This window comes from Hyperolius riggenbachi, chromosome 1, assembly GCF_040937935.1.
Source record: "Hyperolius riggenbachi isolate aHypRig1 chromosome 1, aHypRig1.pri, whole genome shotgun sequence".
Lineage (NCBI taxonomy): Eukaryota > Metazoa > Chordata > Amphibia > Anura > Hyperoliidae > Hyperolius > Hyperolius riggenbachi.
The window spans coordinates 608925629-608943263 of record NC_090646.1 but is presented as its reverse complement, the minus strand read 5'-3'; the positions used below and the strand labels follow the sequence as shown (position 1 = coordinate 608943263).

Below are 17635 nucleotides of genomic sequence, written 5' to 3'. Positions count from 1 at the left end.
GGAGCAACTGTCATCAGGCAACGGGCCCTTACAGGTGTGAACAGAGTGAGACAAAGATTCATTTGCAGAAGAAGTAGCGACAACAACAGGAGAAACTTTATTAGACATATTAATTTTACTTTTGATGCTGCATAGTTTAGGAATTTTCCCCATAGCAGGATCATAGATGGAAGATCTTAAGGATCTGTTTTTGAATGACAAGGGATCCCACATAACTTTGAGAAAACTGACACATTCATGTTGATCACAATCTGCAGGAACATCTGAGAAACAGGCATTAGTTCGCATAGATTCAAACTGCACACAGTCAGGAGAGAATCTTTCAGGATCCGCACAGGAATCAACCACAGTGGTACACCCATTAATTTCAGATCGCACAACGTCTAGACTCACATGCTTTACCCCAGAAAGACAGGAACAATCATCCGATAACGATGTCTCTTTATTGGAATCAATTGATTGGTTTGTGTGCAACTCATCCAAAATCGTCTGCCACACATACATCACTGGATCCACAAAACATTTGTCACACCCATCAGAATCTATCAAAGTGTACACGGAATTTATACAAACGTTTAGCGTCTCTGCGCTTTCTGCGATATAGAAATCGCAAAACGCCTTCCAATCCATCTCGAATTCCTCAACCAAAGCTCCAATATCCCAGGGAGAAAATGGGGGCTCAAACAACCCGGTATCTAAATAGCACTCATAAGGGTTGGGGTCAGGAACATGCATAGACTCTCTTACTCCTTTAATATAGAAAATATAGAAAATAATTCTGCCTATTAAAGGATCCACAAAAGCTTTTGATTGGGGTAATAAACCCTGAGACTGAGCAACATCATTGTCAGCATCTATAGGAAGTGTTTTATTCAGATGCTTGCAGTTTTTAGTTTTTTTAGCAACTTTTTAGCAACTTTGCATGTCTGCTGTTTAAAGGCAAGAGAGGTATCAATGCAGTTCTCTTGCATCTGCTTAGAACCTGAAGTGGCAACAGAAACATTGCACTGATTGTCATACTAAATGGTTTTGCACTTGACAGAAATAACCTCCTGATTTGTAGTTGCTATGGGCAACGGACTTTTTGGCTGAAAAGCCGAATCAGCAGACTGGCCTGCAAGCACCAACTCATTAGCATATGGTAAAGACTGAGAGGTGTTGCATAAACCAATCTGATCAGCATCTTGAATTGCAGGAAAAAACTCATAGAAATAGCATGGCATGGAAACTCCAAGCTTACGAGAGAACACATGAGCCAGAAACCTGCGAGGGTTATGTCTCAGATTATTGTGTCTGGCATACTCATCAGCCCACACAAACAGATCCCCTTGGAAAAGATTGTAAGCAATCTGTACACTCCAAGTGGAAATGTTGGTGGCCTGAAATTCAGGATTTTCCAAGAATCTGGAACATTCTGGTATGAACTCATCTCTGGTTTCAGAGTCCAGTATCTTAAACCTCTTAGAGATACAGGACCCATATTCGACCAAATCGTAAAAATCGGAAATTCCCTCTACACTGGGAATTTCGGTTTGGCTGGTCATACTGTAATGATTGTGGAATTATCTCCGTGATCAGCGCACAAGGCATGCGCTGACACGGCGGAAATCCTCCACAAGCGTATGAAAAGAGATAACCCAGCTTTGGTGCAAAGCACCAGTAGAGGGAAATTCCCACCGGCAGGTGGAGCTGTGGAGTGCAGAGGAGCAAGCCTCTGTACTGCAAACAGATTCCAGATGGGAATTGTCCAAATTGCAACCGAGCAGGGCAAGATAGCCCTTGAGGAGAGAGAGCACAGCGGCAGGGTGAACGTGTGTTCACCAATCTAGTCGCCAACCCGCGACGATGAACACACAACCGTGAAGATCAGGTGGGAAAGCAATCGCAAGAGATAGCGATTGCTAATAGCGACACAAGACTGAATAAGCACAGAAAAGGGATGTATGTATGTCCACCAACCTTGTCGCCAACCTGCGACGGTGAACACACAACAGAGGGAATCAAGTGAGAACGCAATCGCAAGAGATGCGATTGCGAATGGGAATGAGCACAGGAACAGAATGTATGTGTGTGCACCAATCTAGTCGCCAACCCGCGACGGTGCACACACAACAGCAGAAACAGAGTAGGAACGCAATCGCGAGAGAGGCAATTGCCAGAGGTGACAGAAGACTAAGCAGAGGTAAACCCAGGAGCAGAGCAAAGGCACAGTAATAAATACAATGAGAATGGTAAGGAAAATAACAAACGCTAACTAAACGCGAACACCGCACTCATTCGCAACAGCGAACGCGTTAACACACGGTCTCTGCACATTAAGTGCAACAGAGACAAGCACGCCACCCTAACTAACCAACGACACACAAACACGAAACAGAGAACGCGAGCGATTGCTTAACGGTTACCTCACCGAGCCTACCGCAAGCGTTCGTATCAGACAAGACAGACAGACGGACGGAAAACAGGAATATGAGAGATACGATCCACTGCTCTTCCGCCAGAGCGAGTGCGATCCGGGCTCAGGGACAGGATAGGAAAGATCCACTGCTCTACCGCCAGAGCAAGTGTGAACCAAGTAGGGAAACAGAGTTAGCAGGATCCACTGCTCTTTCCGCCAGAGCGAGTGTGATCCAAGTACAGCAACAGAGCTTAACAGGATCCACTGCTCTTACCGCCAGAGCGAGTGCGATCCAGGTACAGCAAGATGTGGTAGCTAGTAGCAACCGCTGCTCCAGCTTACCACTCCAAGAATACAGATCAGAAAAATCCACAACCGCTACCGTTAGAGGCTAGTGCGATCCAAACAGACAAACAGAAGGAGCTACCAGAAGCAACCGCTGCTCTGGTTAGCACCCCCAGACAGACAGAACAGTGTGAGAAAACACGGAATCAGCCGCCCTACTTTGAGTACTTGCGGCGGCTGATTCCGCGTTCAACATGGCAGCTTGCGCGCATGGGCCTGTATCCACTAGCCTGACGGAGCGCGGAGAAGCCGCCGCATGCCCAGTGAACAAGGCGGCGGATTCCGCGTCCGACGCAGCGGTTTGCACGCATGAGCTTACCACTAGCAGTGTGGATGAATGCGGGGAAGCTGCCGCATGCTCTGACAGCGGTGCGGCTGGCTCCGCGTTCAAACCAACTCACACCACAGATTTTCAATTATATTCAAGTCTGGGGACTGAGATGGCCATTCCAGAACATTGTACTTGTTCCTCTGCATGAATGCCTTAGTGGATTTTGAGCACTGTTTAGGGTCGTTGTCTTGTAGAAAGATCCAGCCCCGGCGCAGATTCAGCTTTCTCACTGATTCCTGGACATTGGTCTCCAGAATCTGCTGATACTGATTGGAATCCATGCGTCCCTCAACTTTGACAAGATTGCACTGTCCACACATCCCCACAGCATGATGGAACCACCACCATATTTTATTGTAGGTAGCAGGTGTTTTTCTTGGAATGCTGTGTTGGTTTTCCTCCATGCATAATGCCCCTTGTTATGCCCAAATAACTCAATTTTAGTTTCATCAGTCCACAGTACCTTATTCCAAAATGAAGCTGGCTTGTCAAAATGTGCTTTAGCATACCTCAAGCGGCTCTGTTTGTGCAGTGGGCAGAGAAAAGGCTTAATCTGCATCACTCTCTCATACAGCATCTCCTTGTGTAAAGTGTGTCGAATGGTTGAACGATGCACAGTGACTCCATCTGCAGCAAGATGATGTTGTAGGTCTTTGGTGCTGGTCTGTGAGTTGACTGTTTTCAACATTTGTCGCTTCTGTTTATCCAAGATTTTTGTTGGTCTGCCACTTCGGGCCTTAACTTGAACTGAGCCTGTGGTCTTCCATTTCCTCAATATGTTCCTAACTGTGGAAACAGACAGCTGAAATCTCTGATGAAACCATGATGGTGAACAATCATTGTCTTCAGGTCATTTGAGAGTTATTTTGAGACCCCCGTGTTGCTACTCTTCAGAGAAAATTAAAAGAGATGGGAAACTTACAATCGACCCCTTAAATACTCTTTCTTATAATCGGATTCACCTGTGTATGTAGGTCTGGGGTCACTGAGCTTACCAAGCCAATTTGAGTTCTAATAATTAGTTCTAAAGGTTTTGAAATCAATAAAATAACACCAGTGCCCAAATTTATGCACCTGCCTAATTTCATTTAAACAATTATTGCACACTTTCTGTAAACGCAATAAACTTAATTTCACTTCTCAAATATCACTGTGTGTGTCTCCTATATGATATATTTAAAGGGGAACTTCAGCCTAAACAAACATACTGTTATTGAGTTACATTAGTTATGTTAATTAGAATAGATAGGTAATATAATTTTTTACCCACCCTGTTTTAAAAGAACAGGCAAATGTTTGTGATTCATGGGGGCTGCCATCTTTGTCATGGGGGCAGCCATCTTTTTGGTTGAAAGGAGGTGACGGGGAGCATGAGACACAGTTCCAACTGTCCTGTGTCCTGATAACCCCTCCCAGCTACATGCGTTAGGCTTCAAATGTCAAATTCAAAATGTAAAAAAAAAAATTGCACCAAAACAGCAGAATGAGACCAACATCAGAAATCCCATCATGCTTTGCACAGCATCAGGGGAAAAATGCCCGGGCAGTTTTCTTCTGTGCAGCTAAAAATGAGGCTTGTATAAGAGAAACAACGTTCTAATGCTGTGAAACTGTTACAGAAACACCAGGCCTTTTCAGTGCTGCTGAGTTGATTTTTAGTCTGGAGGTTCACTTTAACTGACATTTTTAATCGTAACAACCAACAATTTATACAGGAAATCATGACGATTAACAAGGTTGCCCAAACTTTCGCATCCCACTATATATATATATATATTTTTCCCCTGGTTTTTGTCCTGTAAACCTGGGTGCATCTTATGGTCCTACAATCCCAAAAATTTGGTACCTTCTGTTGTCATGTTGCTGGACAACGTTGAACCCTTCCAGTGATGTTTATCCTAGGCTGTTAATGATGCAGAATTCACCTCCCAGAGCATCCTGGGAGACCAGGGATATGTCTGCTTACTTCCGAACATGCGGCAATCAAACATTTTGCAGTGATGCACCTGCCAGCAGCAAAGATGTCACCACCTGTGAAAAAAATTAAGATTGTTAAAGAGGAGCAGTCAGCCATACTATCTCAGAAAAAAAACACATATATAACTAGATAAATACTTGCTGTACTTACAGCACATAACATATGTATTGCACTGTCCACTTTTGATTTTAATGATTTTTCTACAGTAGAAAAGAGAAATCCTTCTTAGCATTTCAACTGTGGCTATTTCGAAGCCAATCCTGATGTAATTTCCTCCCTTAGTCTCCTCTGCCTGAATTGCCCCCCTTCCCTTCACTATAGAAAGTGCATTGTCTCAGCATAAGAAATATTCAATCAGAATAGAGGTGTGGGAGGGGAAAACAGGAGGGAAAGAGGCTTCAGCCAATCAGGCTGCATTAGTTAAGTCTGAGGGGAAATAGAGAAGCAAAAAAGGAAAACCCAGCATACCCTTCAACTTCCTTTGTGCGTACTAAATTTTGTGTGTACCAAATAAGAGTCACGTAAACTGGGGAATGATCATTTATCAACAAGAAAAGTAATAGTGATTTTAACTTTTGGATTGCCTGGTTAGCATCCTTATTACTTGTTTACCAGATAAAAAATAAAGAATAGATTTTTGATTTTATGTCCGACAGTTACAAGATTAAGGGAGAGGAAAGATTTTACAATGAGCAAACACTGACTAAAAATGTATAAAGTAATACTGTAAATATCGCTTTTTTATCTTTTCCAGGGTCAACACTACACAAACTTGTAAGGACTTTGGTGCAAATGAAACCTTTAGACATATAGCTTGGTATGAGATGAGAGCAGATGCAGTAAATACATTCTGGGTGTCTGTTCTGAATTCTAACCACACATGTGTGAAAACAAAAAGCTTCTCTGTTGTTCCTAATGGTTAGTATCTATCTATCTATCTATCTATCTATCTATCTATCTACCTACCTACTTATACATCCATCCCTGTGAAAGTTATTTCAAGCTGGCTTTCATTTTAGATGCTATTCTTAGCATTTCAATAAATGTTTGTATTAACCATTTAAAGGAATCCAGAGCTGTTCTAACTAAAACGTTTTATACATACCTGGGGCTTCCTCCAGCCCCATACGCACGGATCGCTCCCACGCCGCCGTCCTTAGTCTTCTCCAGCTCCGGTCGCGGGTCCTTGCACTTTTGTCAGTTGGGGCCAGTCTACGCAGGAGAAGTGCGCCCTCTACGTATCTCTCCAGCAGCTGCTGGAGAGATACGCAAACAGCGCAGTTCACTTACGTCAGACTGGCTCCGACTGACGGAGGTGCGGGGACCCGGTATCGGAGCTGCGAGAAGACTGAGGACGGCGTATGGGGCTGGAGGAAACCCCAGGTATGTATAAAACGTTTTAATTAGAACAGCTTTGGTACACTTTAACCATTTCAGCCCACGAGTATTTTTCACCTTACGGATGTAATGATCCGCTCAGCTGGCTGCACAGGCAGACAGCTGTTTGACCATTCCTTATGTCTGACGGATGCAGGTCTCTGGAAAAGAGACCTGGCTTCATCTTGTAACTTTCAGAGTTGTTTTGCTGAGGGATTTGCATACATGCAAATTGCCCAGCTGTCTCCTTTGAGGGCTGGCAGTATAAAAGCCTTCTGCTCCCAGAATGCTTTGCTGGTCATCCTTCATGGTTTGTACTCTAAACTCCTGGAGTGTCAGCCTTGCTATTGTTTGTTAGAGACATCTTAGAGTATTCCTGGGGCCTGCATTAGGCAGCCCGCTAGTATAGTCAGGTTGTATTATTTGTATCGCCTGTTCTGTCTTCTGTTTGTCCTTGCGATTGCACTGTCGCCAAGTGGTTAGCGATGGTGAATCGTTTGCTCCAGAATCTGGATCGCACCCGCTCTGGCGGAAAGAGCAGTGGATCCTGCTAACTCTGTTGCTGTACTTAGATCGCACTCGCTCTGGCGGAAAGAGCAGTGGATCCTGCTAAGCTCTGTTGTTGTGCTTGGATCGCACTAGCCCCTAGCGGTAGCGGCTGTGGATCCTTCTGATCTGTGATCCTGTCCCTGAACTCGGATCGCACTCGCTCTGACGGAAAGAGCAGTGGATCTTTCCTATCCTGTCGCTGAACCCAGATCGCACTCGCTCTGGCGGAAAGAGCAGTGGATATTTCCTGTCCTGTCCCTGAACCCGGATCGCACTCGCTCTGGCGGAAGACGTTAAAATTATACCCCTAATATAATGTACAGTATGTTGACAATATTTTATTTGGAAATAAAGGTGCATTTTTTTTCAGTTTTACATCCATTACTAATTTTTAGCCTATAATTCAAAAATAATATGCCCTCTTGACATAGATATTAAAACATTTTTATTCCCTAAAGTCAGTAGGTGTAATTTTACAATTTTGCCACAGGATGTCCCCATTGAGCACTTCCTATTTACATACAATACATACGCAATAGGAAGCTATGTGTGGCTACATTGTAACTTAGGAAGTGACGCAGGCATCAATGGATGGCTGCGATCACGGTGGCCTAGAGGGGAGATTAATGAATGGGAACTTTGTTCCCATTCATAAATCTAACGATTGGCAGCGGTAAGCGGCGGAAATCGGTGGGGGGAGGAAGCGCGACGGATCTATTACAGAATGAACACTGTTTTTGAACTAAAACAGTGTTCATTCTCGGCTGACATGCACGGATTGGCACAGGGGATTTTTGTCCCCTGCTCCCGGCAACATCGAGATTGCGGGCATTTGCCCGCACGATTGCCCACACAGCACCCCAAACTGCAGGTACATGACTAGCACATCCCTGCGGCTGTAGCAGCTGAGGCTCACGTCCCAGCAACAGAAATGGTTAAGTACCAGCGGTCTCTGCCCCCTTAAGGACCAGATACCGCTGGTACTAGAAACGGCAGAATACCGATGAATTGCTGCACATACCTGCCGAGACCGTTATCCATGTCGCATGCCGGGAACCACAGGCCACCCACTCTGCCGTCTCTATGATGTCAGAGTTCCTGTGAGACGGTTAGGAGCCGCTTTCATTGGCCCCTGTCCTGACCATGTCTATCAATGTAAGCCAATGGGTGTTGCTTACATTGATAGACAGGGTCAGGAGCCAATAAAATCAGCTCCTGACCGGCTCACAGGGCTCTGCTGTTATACAAACGTCAGAGCAAGTGAGCTGCGGCGGGGAGACAGCGGCAAGATCAGCAGTAGCAGTGAGAGCAGCGAGAACGTGCGGCCTTGGTTAATTAAAATGGGAGGGACTTACAGTTCTTTATAATGAATAATAATTGCAGATTCCAAACATCCACCGCTTCCAAGATAAATAGGATAAAGGTGTTATTTTTGATCACCTATTTATAACAAAGATTTTAATTTTTTAAGTTAAAATTTACCTGAAGTGAGAGGAATGCGGAGGCTGCCATTGTCATTCCCTTATATACTATGCCAGTTGCCTAACTTCTGTGCTGATGCTCTGCCTCTAAATAATATTATAATCCAAATAATATTGAAAGCAAGTGGAAAGGCCACAAAGGCCCTGGCCTTGGGCGACTGCAGCCCCAGGGGCACCTGGACATGAAAGAGGGGGCTGAAAATGGGCAACAACGCATGAAAAAGGGTAACTATTGCCTAAAGGAGTTGTTCATGAAAAAGAGGGGCTGCAGTACATGGATGATACACATAGAATAGGAGGGGCGCTGCAGTACATGGATTATACACATGGAGGAGGGGCTGCACATGGAATAGGAGGGGTGCTGCTGCACATGAAAGGGGAGACACAACATACTCGGTCTAGGGGCACAAAAAGTAAAAATCCGGCCCTGAGTGCGTATACAGTTGAAAATGTTGTTGGTACTAGATAGGGAATGAGATCATTGAGGCAAAATAACTTCTTTCTATCTTTCTGATTTGGACTACTGGTAATTTTTTTTCTTAATTTTCACCTCTAGTAAATTGTAAAGCACCATTTCTGCAACATGCAGTTCAGTCATCCAGTTTGTTACGATTTCAGTTGGATAGGATTGGACAACTGCGATACAGGAACACTGCGACAGATCAATGGCATACTGTAAGTAAATAAAATAATAAAAAAATAAGATTGAGATGAATATGCTATGTAAGTCAATACGTGCTGGGAAACACATAAATGGCAGAGATGGAAGAAGACAAGTTAAGTGCTGGAGGACTGTGTAGGGGAATAGACTGTTGAAAGGCAAAGATGACTGATTGCGAGGGAGACTGTATGGCATATAGAGTTCCAGACTGCAATGGCTGCTGAAACATCCACACACACAAAGCAATCTGTGCTCATCCTGGTGAGCAGGGCTGGCATTTCCATTAAGACTAGGGGGGCTTTTGTCCCAGGGCCCCTTGAGCCCTGCTGAGTCCCCTGCGCTGTCGGAATCCCGACCTCCCCCTTAACTCACCTGCTCCATCTTGGCAGAAGGGGTAGACAAGGGAAAAATGGACACGGCCGATGTTTGTCATTTAAAAAGTTGGCGTGCCGTGTCATTAAGCAACCTCAGCAGACCTCAGGGGACTGTACATACACTAGATTCCTTTAGGGTTGGTCAAGGACAGTCTCTCTTGTGCATGTACAAGGAGGCTTAAAGAGAAGCCGTAATCAAGAATTGAAGTTCATACCAATCAGTAGCTGATACCCCCTTTCCCATGAGAATTCTTTTCCTTCTCACAAACGGATCATCAGGCGGCTCTGTATGGCTGATTTTGTGGTGAAACCCCTCCCACAGTGTGATGTCAGCGCCTCACAGTACTGAGGTACTGACATCACACTGTGGGAGCCTTGTTGCATTGTGGGAAACAACAGCTGTTTCCAACTGCCAAAAAGCAAGCAGCATTTCCTTCCACCGACATCACCTGCCAGCAGTAAAAATGTCACCAATCGCCATGTCATAAATGTCTATATTATTGTTATTGTAAAAATTAAGCACTTTTTTTATTGTTATTTTCACTGGAGTTCCTCTTTAATATTCATCTGGGTAATAGACTGGTGTTACTTAATTATAGGGGGTAAGATGAAACAGCTCCTCCTAGAGAGCAGGTTGAATAGAGCAATTGAATGTGAAATCCATTTGTTAGTATCAGAGGTGAATGACGAACGTAATATCTTTCAGTGTAATCTACACAACTGATTTTTGCCATCAGATCAATGTGACAACAAGCCTCTCCACCCACATAGAGCTGCCCGCTTCTGCAGTGCCGATGTCATTCACAGTTCAACAAAGATGTTTACATCAAGCTTGTTTTCACTGCAAATGGACGGAAGAGAAGCGTGTTCCGCGGGGTGAGTCACAGCATTGATCTCTGTCATTTTATGATTGTCGGAAAGCTGATAAATAAACCTTTTAAATCATACCACTGATGTCTTCAAATAATAGATTATCTATCTTCATTTTTCCTTTTGTCTCCATTCCATAATTCCTGTTGATTTCTGTATAAGCTCATTCACTGTATAAGTAGCATGAGAGACATTTATTATAAACTAGTAAAAAAAAGCCCCACCCATTTTATAACGGGCACTAGGCAAGTGACTGCGTCCCACCTATCCACGACTGCTGGACGAAGCCCTCCCGCATGCCGCACATGTGCATTAGGCAGATAGCACAGACACAGGGACACAGGAGGACACAGGGTCAGGGGGATTATTATAAAGGACTTATTAAAAGGCCCGCCAGTACAAAAATGGGTGAGAGGCCACGCCCCCAGCATGTGCAGGGGCGCGATCTGCGCACAGGCAAGTGCTCACACCCACGGCTGCCTCCGTACTCGTCCCCCTGTGCCCATACCCCTCAACTGTAGGAAGTTCGCCCGCGCGCAGTGCATGTGCACCAGCACAATGCACGGACCACAGGGGCACAGGAGGACTCAGTGACAGGGAGTTTATTACATAGGATTCTTCGAGTGTAAAAAAAAAAAATTGGAGGAACCAAATAATTTTTAAAATATCTGTTCAATTCAAGAATTGCAATAAATTTTTCTGACTGATTGAAACATTTCAAAAATATGACCAATGTACCACACACGTATGTTCAATTTTTCCCCAATTATGATAAAAATGATTGGAAACTCTGAGAAAATTGCTAGGGGTGTGTATATTAATAAACTGACAATCTAACACACACCATACAATCTCTAGAAACATTTCCAGCATTCTGGATTGATAAATATAAAAAAAGAAAAAAAAAAAAACAGGAAATCCGATTGGATTTTTCAGCCAAATTAACCACTTAAGCCTGAAGGGTTGAAATTTTTTTTACATCCGAGCAACTTTCACCCCCCATTCATTTGCCAATAACTTTATCACTACTCATCACAATTAATTGATCTATATCTTGTTTTTTCCGCCACCAATTAGGCTTTCTGTGGGTGGTATATTTTGCTAAGAGCCACTTTACTGTAAATGCATTTTAACAGGAAGAATAAGAAAAAATGGAAAAAATGCATTATTTCTCAATTTTCAGCCATTATAGTTTTAAAATAATACATGCCTCCATAATTAAAACTCACGTATTGTATTTGCCCATATGCCCCGGGTATTTCACCATTAAAATTATGTCCATCACTGTTTAGAAGCCCATAATTTATTAAATCATATTGATATACTCCTTTGACATGCATATTTAAAAAGTTCAGACCCTTAGGTAACTATTTATGTTTTTTTTTTTTTTTAATTTAAACTTGTATGTGGGTATTTTTTGGTGTGGGAGGTAAACAGGTTTTTTTTTTAATATATTTATATGTTTATTTTTAAAACTTTTTGTAATTTGCTATTTGGCCACAAGATGGCCAGAATCAAAAAGTCCTGGGAGCGATCGATCTCGCTCCCAGGCAGAAGAAAGGAGACCAGAGCTCAGAAAAGCCGCAGCGTCTGAAGAGACGCTGTCGGCTTTTCTCCAGGGGGGGGGGTCCGATCAGCGAAAGGTATTTATAATCCCTTTCACTGATCGGTGGGCTAGCGGCCAGCAGCGGGGGCGTGCACGGGGGGGCCCGCGGGAGCACGCGCGACCCGCGGGAGTGCGCGCAGCCCAGCTGGATGAGAAATCTCGTCCAGTTGGGCTTAAGTGGTTAAAAAAAATCTTTTGATTTTTTGCGGGAGATCCGATCATATTTATTGAATTGCCGTAAAATTGCATCATTTTATTGTATCGTGTGTGGCCACCTTAAAAGAGATAATAGTGCTTGCACCTTCCTTTTTAAAAGGAAGCTACAATGCTAATTCTCATTTGCGTGTGACTGGGAGCAGCTTGAAGAAAAACTTTAATGCAAAATGAATCCCAATCAGTAGATGATACCCTTTTTCTCACAAGAAATCTTTACCTTTTGTATGATAGTGCATCAGGGACGTCTGTGTGGCTGATATTGAGGTGAAAACACAGGATACATGCTCCTCACCTTAAACTTGGACATTTAACCATGTATTAGGGAGCTTCCAAAGGGGGTGTGGCAAACAAAACAGCAAAATCCGTAAACCCTCTGTACACTTGCATTGAAATTCTCATGCATATTCTTTCATGCAGACCAATCAAGCTGGAACCAACGCTATCCCTACAGCTAAGTTCAAAGCCAGGGTTTTTCTTACAAGAAAAAAATCTCTTGGATAGTCACATACACCGCGTAGAAGTTTCCCTTGTTAGCATGTGTCCTAACTCTGTAACACGCATAGTACAAACATACAAGCGTTCGGTTCATCAAGCTTATCTAGGGATTAGGAGCACATACCCTAACGTCCTTTCCTGGGACAGATAGTACATCAAACTGAACCCCCAAGGGAGCTCCAAAATACATCCATATGTACCATGCACACACCAGTGGGTGCTGTGTGTATGCTGACAATGGTCACAGACGGGGGGGAAATGGGAGAGGCCAGGATTACATCCTAGCCACAAGGATAAAATAAAAGTAAAAACACAGGATCCATCCTCCTCACCTTGAGCTAGAACATTTAAATATGTATTGGGGAGGTGTCAGAGGGGGCGGGACAAACAAACACAAAATCAGTAACCCTCTGCACACTCGCTTACAAATTCTCATCAATTACTTTCAGATCTCTTCTTGTTTCCCGTCTGTGAGTTATTTTTTTCCTTATCTTATGACAATTTCTCTCTTGGCCAAAGCTGGCCTTTGTAAAGTTTTATTATACTTACTGTGTAACTTCACACATAAAGTTCAAAATGCCTTCCTCCCTAAAGGCCCATACACACGGGCATACAAATGTCTGTACAGACACGTGTTGCTTGAAATATAAGACATCCCCCGAATGTAAGCCCTAGCAGCAGCCCACATGACACCAGCAAGTCACGCTCAATACAAAGCCTGGATACAGGAGAGAAGCAGTATAACATGAGTTCTACAGCCCTGTATACTGTATGTGTCAGGCAATTTGTGTTTTTGTTGGAGCCAGCCCTCCTGATCTGCTGTGATAAGCATCAGCAGCACTTCACCTCTTCACAGGACACACAGCTTATCCTATCCTAGCTCTGGGGAGCCTGACAGAGTTCTCTGCCTGCAAGAAATAGACTCTTACCCACATGATCAGCAGAATCAATTTCTTGTAAGTGAGAGCCAATATCTGCAGAACCACAGGCTCTGTGTAGGCTGCTTGTGTTTCAGTATGGCATGCAGTATATATATTTTGTATAGGAAAACTACCAGTGTTTCACCCCAAAAATAAGACATCCTCACGGTACACGGTACAGACAAATGTAAGCGTGTGTATGGGCCTTAAACCCCTTCCCACCTCCCCCCTCATTTACACTTCCAGCACTAGACGCTGTATAATTTAAAGAGTCGGCACTGATTGCCTCTCAATTCAGACCACTTGGTCTACCGCTGGGACTACAGTGGAGCAGAGAGAGCAGACACTTTTCTACTGAGACAAATACAGAGAGAGTCTACTTTATGCAACAATTCAGCCCAGCTGCTAATGAAGTACTGACACTGGATCCACGTTTGGGCACCAGAGTTACATAGTTACATAGTTACTTTGGTTGAAAAAAGACATACGTCCATCGAGTTCAACCAGTACAAAGTACAACTCCACCCTGCTCCCTCACATATCCCTGTTGATCCAGAGGAAGGCGAAAAAACCCTTACAAGGTAAAAATTCCTTCCCGACTCCAGATGGCAATCAGATAAAATCCCTGGATCAACATCATTGGCATTACCTAGTAATTGTAGCCATGGATGTCATTCAACGCAAGGAAAGCATCTAAGCCCCCTTTAAATGCAGGTATAGAGTTTGCCATAACGACTTCCTGTGGCAATGCATTCCACATCTTAATCACTCTTACTGTAAAGAACCCTTTCCTAAATAAATGGCTAAAACGTTTTTCCTCCATGCGCAGATCATGTCCTCTAGTCCTTTGAGAAGGCCTAGGGACAAAAAGCTCATCCGCCAAGCTATTATATTGCCCTCTGATGTATTTATACATGTTAATTAGATCTCCTCTAAGGCGTCTTTTCTCTAGACTAAATAAACCCAGTTTATCTAACCTTTCTTGGTAAGTGAGACCTTCCATCCCACGTATCAATTTTGTTGCTCGTCTCTGCACCTGCTCTAAAACTGCAATATCTTTTTTGTAATGTGGTGCCCAGAACTGAATTCCATATTCCAGATGTGGCCTTACTAGAGAGTTAAACAGGGGCAATATTATGCTAGCATCTCGAGTTTTTATTTCCCTTTTAATGCATCCCAAAATTTTGTTAGCTTTAGCTGCAGCGGCTTGGCATTGAGTACGATTATTTAACTTGTTGTCGATGAGTACTCCTAAGTCCTTCTCCAAGTTTGATGTCCCCAACTGTATCCCATTTATTTTGTATGGTGTTAGACCATTGGTACGACCAAAATGCATGACTTTACATTTGTCAACATTGAATTTCATCTGCCATGTATGTGCCCATATAGCCATCCTATCCAGATCCTGTTGCAATATAACACTATCTTCCTTAGAGTTGATGATTCTGCACAATTTTGTATCATCTGCAAAAATAGCAACATTGCTCACTACTGTATCCACTAGGTCATTAATAAATAAATTGAAGAGCACTGGACCCAGTACAGACCCCTGTGGGACCCCACTGCTAACAGTCTCCCATTTTGAGTATGATCCATTGACCACAACTCTTTGTTTTCTGTCCATTAGCCAGTTCCCTATCCAAGCACACAGACTCTTCCCCAGTCCTTGCATCCTCATCTTTTGCACCAGACTTTTGTGGGGAACAGTGTCGAATGCCTTAGCAAAGTCTAAGTATATCACATCTACAGCATTCCCAATATCCATATTAGCATTCACTACCTCATAAAAGCTGAGCATGTTAGTCAAACAGGACCTGTCTTTAGTAAACCCATGTTGATGCTGAGAAATAAGATTATTTTCTACTATGAAGTCATGTATAGTATCTCTTAGTAACCCCTCAAATAGTTTGCATACAACTGATGTTAAGCTTACAGGTCTATAATTTCCTGGATCTGATTTTTTGCCCTTCTTAAATAATGGGAAAACGTGGGCTGTACGCCAATCCACTGGGACTCTGCCAGTTGCAAGAGAGTCACAAAAGATAAGATAAAGGGGTTTATCTATAACTGAACTTAATTCCCTTAGGACCCGAGGATGCATGCCATCCGGGCCAGGTGCCTTGTCTATTTTTAATTTATTTAGTCTTGCCTTTACTTCTTCCTGCGTTAAGTATTTAATATTACAGTTAGAAGATTGAGACTCATCCGCCTCTGTAATTTGCAACAGTGCTGTTTCCTTTGTAAAGACAGAAGCAAAGAAAGCATTTAATAACTCTGCCTTACCTTGGTCATCCACCATTAAGTTTCCACCTTCATCCTTTAGGAGTCCTATACAGTCAACCTTTCTTTTTTTAGAGTTGATGTACTTGTAAAACTTTTTTGGGTTAGATTTGATATCCCTAGCGATTTGATTTTCAGCTTCGATCTTTGCTAGCCTAATTTCTTTTTTACAATTTTTATTGCACTCCTTGTAATTGCTGAGTGCAGCCTCGGACCCCTCCTGTTTTAGGACCTTATAGGCATTCTTTTTCCTCTTCATTTTATCTATAACCTTTCTATTCATCCATAGAGGCCTTTTTTTATTCCTAGACATTTTGTTTCCATATGGGATATACATACTACAATATTGATTGAGAATACGTTTAAAAGCTTGCCATTTCCCTTCAGTGTCCTCCCCTTGTAGTACATTATCCCAGTTCACCAAACTTAGTGCCTGCCTAATTTGATTGAACTTTGCTTTTCTAAAATTCATAGTTTTAGTGGTCCCGCTGCCCCGTGGCCTATCAGTCACCAGATCAAACGTTATCATGTTGTGATCACTATTTCCCAAATGTTCTTGAACCTGCACATTTGATACATTATCTGGTCTATTCGAAATGATCAGATCCAGTAACGCATTCCCCCTAGTTGGTTCCGTTACCATTTGAGTTCATTCATTTGTACGAGATGCTGAAAACAAACCATCATCATCAGTGCCAGTCAACAGCACCACACCTCCAAAATGACTCATGAGTTTACATCACAGTTAAATATTCTTATGTTAGGGGGTTAGCTAGGAAAAGGAAGGAACAGTATTCTGTAGTGAGGCAGGTAGACATTGGAGGAGTAAAGTGATGGCCATGTCTAGGAGAACTCACGGAGAAACGTGATTTGTTTGGTCAGTTGATAGATTTGCAAAGCTCCGATTCCTGTGATCACAACCTGCTTTAGCACATGATCATGATTGACTAGCAAATCAGAGACTTACCTATCTATCACCTGACCAAACTCATCACATGTTTCTCCATGAGTTCTCCTAGACATGACCATCATTACGCAGGGACTAATCTGCTTTTCTTGTGTTTGACGGAACAGCAAGCATCTAAAATTATATCGCTAACTGTAAAATTAAGTCAGATTAAATATTATGTTTTATAGGTAAACTTTACATTACAACAGTAACTCTGTTTATGCACATACTGAAGAAATTCAAGACATATTGCTTAAGCTGCAAGCAAACTAAATGCCACGGATAGTATAATCAAACTTGTTTATGTTTTATTGATTTGTTGTAGAACTAATTGGAGCACCAGATATTATTGTAACCTCAGAGAAACTATCGCCTGGCAAGCAAAGAGCTACCATTGAGTGGAAGGTATTTATAAACATTTACAAAATGCTGTAAGACCCAGTAAAAGCTGAGTTCCAGACCTAAAAAGCCAAGTTAATGCAGTTATACTGTACATCCATTTAATTAATATTATAGTCAACCTCATACAGTATATACAGTGGGTTGCAAAAGTATTCGGCCCCCTTGAAGTTTTCCACATTTTGTCTCATTACTGCCACAAACATGCATCAATTTTATTGGAATTCCACGTGAAAGACCAATACAAAGTGGTGTACATGTGAGAAGTGGATCGAAAATCATACATCATTCCAAACATTTTTTACAAATAAATAACTGCAAAGTGGGGTGTGCGTAATTATTCGGCCCCCTGAGCCACCACCATGTTTGACAGTGGGGATGGTGTGTTCAGAGTGATGTGCAGGGT

At 42.8% G+C, this 17635-nt stretch overlaps 1 protein-coding gene across 5 annotated transcripts in view; it reads left to right on the top strand.

Moving 5' to 3' along the window:
* LOC137559090 (leukemia inhibitory factor receptor-like) overlaps positions 1 to 17635 on the top strand; it is a 169234-nt gene that overhangs the window by 114787 nt on the left and 36812 nt on the right. For all 5 annotated transcript variants that reach the window (XM_068271787.1, XM_068271790.1, XM_068271788.1 and 2 more), the window contains 4 exons: positions 5807 to 5970; positions 9016 to 9134; positions 10232 to 10370; positions 17156 to 17235. In XM_068271787.1, the coding sequence (XP_068127888.1) occupies positions 5807 to 5970; positions 9016 to 9134; positions 10232 to 10370; positions 17156 to 17235 (502 nt within the window). The remainder of the gene's footprint in view (positions 1 to 5806; positions 5971 to 9015; positions 9135 to 10231; positions 10371 to 17155; positions 17236 to 17635) is intronic.